Below are 4541 nucleotides of genomic sequence, written 5' to 3' on the forward strand. Positions count from 1 at the left end.
CAAACGATGTATAGAATCAATCTTTGGGATGTTTTTATCATAAATGTTCAATAATGTCCCAACAGGAGAATTCATTTGTCTGTAGAAAAGCAATGGAACGAGAGGTAACTTTCTCATGACCGCGCATCGTGAGCCCGTGGCTGCTGATATACCTCTGACTCATTTCCCTCTCATTCAGCCCCCATTCACAGTAGAAGCCTGAAACAATGTTCTAAAGACTGTTGACATCTAGTGGAAGCCTTAGGAAGTGCAAGATGACCTATATCCCACTATATATTCAATACGGGCTGAGTTGAAAAACTACAAACCTCAGATTTCCCACTTCCTGGTTGGATTTTTTCTCAGGTTTTTTCCTGCCATATCAGCTCTGTTATCCTGTTACGGACATGGTTCCTGCACAGGAACCACATCAGCGGAAATTTCAGAGCGCCACCGATAGTACTCGATAAATCTCAAACTTTCATTAAAACACACACGCAAGATACTCAATTAAAGCTACACTCGTTGTGAATCTAGCCAACATGTCAGATTTGTAAAATGCTTTTCAGCGATAGCATGAGAAGCTATTATCTGATAGCATGCACCCCCCAAAATACCTGAACAAGACCTAAACAAAAGATTTTGCGGTAGCCGGCGCTACACAAAACGCAGAAATAAAATATAAAACATTCATTACCTTTGACGAGTTTCTTTGTTGGCACTCCTATATGTCCCATAAACATCACAATTGGGTATTTTTCCCGATTAAATCCGTCATTGTATCCCCAAAATGTCATTTAATGAAGGCCGGTCTGATCCAGGAAAAATCACCTTTTCAAGATTTTTTTTTAAATAAAAAAAAAAAAAAGTTGCCTATAAACTTTTACAAATCACTTCAAACTACTTTTGTAAACCAACTTTAGGTATTAATAAACGTTAATAATCGATCAAATTGATCACGGGGCGATCTGTATTCGATAGCAGCAAGTCTTGAAATCATTGTCAATTTTTTCACTTTCATAGCTTCCTCCGGTGCGCCCTAAGACAGGAAGTGCCTACACGTCATTCCACCAAGGATACATCTACAATGAAATGCCAGTACTGGCGGCATCGTGTGGAAGCTGTCGGCGTTATAATGGGAACCTCATCTATTTTCTATCGCCTTAGACAATACATTGACTGGCGGATGAATCTTTTTTTTGTGTTTTTGGTGACCAGTTTTCCCAGGGATTTTTACTCCTTAACACGTTCTGTTATAGCCACAGACACAATTTAACCAGTTTTAGAGACTTCAGAGTGTCTATTTAAATTGCAGAACAATTATTATTATTATTTTTTGTATTTAAAAAAAAAAAACTTTATTTAACCAGGCAAGTCAGTTAATAACAAATTCTTATGTTCAATGACGGCCTAGGAACAGTGGGTTAACTGCCTGTTCAGGGGCAGAACGACAGATTTGTACCTTGTCAGCACGGGGGTTTGAACTTAAAACCTTCCGGTTACTAGTCCAACGCTAATAGCATTAGTCCTGTACAAAGTTAGAGGTGCGCTATTTGATAGATTCCCCCGCTCCCCCTACCTCAGGCTTCCAGTGGGGAGACCTGAGGTCAACCTAACCCTGCCCCCCTCCCCATCTCGTACTTCTGAGTGGGAGCCCTTCCCAGGCAGTAGCCTACCTAGCTCACAAACTATCAGGGCGCCCACCCCGGCAAGGTTAATTGACCCACATGCTGACATGATATCATTGACGTGATGAGCAACTGAGTGATAGAGAACCCATCACGCAAATGTCACCATTCAAAATGTAATAAAACATTTTTTTTAGTGTGCGGGCACCCCGTGCCGCCCCCAGCAAGATGCTGCCCTGGGCGGCTGCCCATGTCGCCTATACCTAAACCCGCCACTGGCGAGCACAATAATAAACAGCAGAGTCCTCTTGGCCTACAATAACTGTGTGCTTGTGAAGACATTCTCAGTCAGAGTGAACTGGCCTTTTATTCATTCTCCCATTCCACTCCAGGGCTTTTTCGTAAGCTCCATTGTTTAGTGATAGTTAGTGCAGGGCTCACTGTAATGTCAGCCAGGCGACCTATAATGGGAAGGCCAGAGCTGACTGTCTGATTATAAAAGTATGAAAGCATTGACTTTGCATAGACCTCCCACCAGAGGTTTAAATAGAGACTGCGAGGAAGAGTTGATGATGTCAACATTGTTTCTCAGAACAGTACAGGATGACAATATATTAGGGTCACCCAAAGATCTAAATTTGTTCCATTACTGTTTAACATTAATGACCTTTGTGGTACATGTATTTAATATTGCATTAATTGTTTAATGAAATTTGAAATCTGGTTTCATTTAAATAAGATCACCAAATTGAAAAACATAACCGAATAGTAATGTAATAGTAATGTTAGTTATTTACTATTGTCAACTGACTTGAAATGGCTTTAAAGTTTTCAGTTAAAGGTTTATAATGATATTCATACAGTTATCTTGACAAGTTGTCAGGTATATTTAATTTTTTTCAAGTAATCATGTATATTATTGTTATAATTTAGAGTACGATGTGCCTACTCCCTCCTATAGTGTTGGTGGGCCGTGGGATTGATGTTGACAGAGACTAGAGCTCAGAATTGTTTCACATACTCTCACAGTAAGAGAAGTGCTGGATCAGTTTTATACAGTGCTGCAGACTCCTGTGTCACTGTGTCTCTGCAACAATAATACACAGCAAGGTCTTCAGTCTTCAGACTGTTCATCTGTAGATGGTGAACCGACCCTGAAAAGACGGGGAGTAGTAGATGTAACTGCCGGGACCAATAATGGTAGCAACCTTTCCCAGGAGCCTGTCTGATCCAAGCATTCCAATAGCTGCTTCTAAACCAAGCATATGTGCAAGTCAGTTTGTGGGATTCTTCAGACTTTTTAACCACTGATTGAGACTCAGTCATTGTCTGACCCTGAACACCTGTGGAAATGAAATGACAAAAATACATTCAAACATATAATCAACGACATCTTTGTAGCAGATGATTTCTGAAAAATCCCTGAAAATGATGGTACATTTGTTTTAGTGGACACAGAATATTGTCACTTACTTATTGGAGAGTACGAAACTTTGTTCGGTGATAGTCAGGTTAGTGCAGGGCTTGCTGTAATGTCAGTCCAAGTTGCCTAGACTGTGAAAGCCAGAGATTTTACATATGGGATGTTCAGACTAGATACGTTTGATTTTATACAATGCTGAACAGCACAGAAACAAGCGCATTTCCCTATGTGGGACAATACAAGTTGTATTGAATTATATGTATCTCTTACTGCACATCCCCTCTTGGGAATCTATTGTGGAGTTCAAGGATCTATAATAATTTCAGCAACTTTTGTGTAGTGTTAAGTGTGTGTTTTAAGAACAGACGCGCTTCATTGCCTCTCATCCTGGGATCACTGTTGATCCGTTTTTGTATGGCGCTTCAGCTTCCTGTGTCACTGTGTCTCTAGCACAATAATAAACAGCAGAGTCTTCAGTCTTCAGGCTTTTCACCTCTAAGTACAGCTGGTTTTTTGAGCCGTCTTTGGTGATGGTGAACTGGCCCTGGAGAGACTGGGCAAATACAGTGCCAGTGCCACCGTCAATGCGCCCAATCCACTCAAGTCCTTTCCCTGGTTTCTGACGGATCCAATGCAGATAGCTTAGAGAAAGGCCAGAGACAGCACAGGACAGTGTTACTGACTCTCTAGGTTTCTTCACCACTGGCTCAGAGGAAGTGAGTGACTGCCCCTGAACAGCTGAAAAACAGACAAAGAGGTTAGATTACTGTGACCCTCCAGCCAAGTAGCACAGCTCCTCTCCCCTCTCCTACACTGGACAGAAATAACTCCAGTTAACTCACCTGAGATGAAAGTCAGGAGGAACACACATTCTAAAAGTGTCATTGTGGAAAGGTTCTACGATTCTAGAAGCAAGGGAAGAGACTGGGAGTGGCCGTCGTGACTGAGGGAGATCTGTGGAGGGCAGTTATATCAGACTATTGAAATGGGAGGAGACCTTGGATCTATGTGAATCGAAACACATTTGCATCTCTATGGTGTTAAATGTTTCTCTCCATTGCTCTAGTTGTCTAAATCCTACATACTGTATCTTGGCACTGTTGAGAAATGTTTTTGTGAAGAATCAAGTGTACATGTTATAATACTTATTGTGCCAGTGTATCAACAATAAGTGTTATGTCATAGAGCAGTTTTTCGATTTATATTATTTTCTTCTATTGAATCACTGGTGAATCACTCATGGGTTTTCAATTTTAGAACAGGTCCATGTCTTGGTTAGTATCATTGTAGTCATCCAGCACAATAATACACAGTCTCTTAATGCAGTTTGTGATTATGTTACGCCTGTGCTGGTTAAAATAGTTGTTTTTTATGGGGCTTTTTGCTCAGATAATCGCATCGTATTCTTTCGCAGTAAATCCTTTTTTAAATCTGACAACGCAGTTGGATTAGCAAGATTCTAGGCTTTCGATACACGTGAGACACGTGTATTTTCATGAATGTTTAATATG

General features: G+C 40.7%; 1 gene segment (V, D, J or C); it reads right to left on the reverse strand.

Moving 5' to 3' along the window:
- Positions 1 to 3412: 3412 nt before the first annotated feature.
- Positions 3413 to 3975, reverse strand: LOC118937828. The segment is given in 2 exon segments: positions 3413 to 3768; positions 3873 to 3975. Coding segments are annotated over 2 exon segments (399 nt in total).
- Positions 3976 to 4541: the final 566 nt, after the last annotated feature.

Source organism: Oncorhynchus mykiss, chromosome 12 (assembly GCF_013265735.2).
Source record: "Oncorhynchus mykiss isolate Arlee chromosome 12, USDA_OmykA_1.1, whole genome shotgun sequence".
Taxonomy (NCBI): domain Eukaryota; kingdom Metazoa; phylum Chordata; class Actinopteri; order Salmoniformes; family Salmonidae; genus Oncorhynchus; species Oncorhynchus mykiss.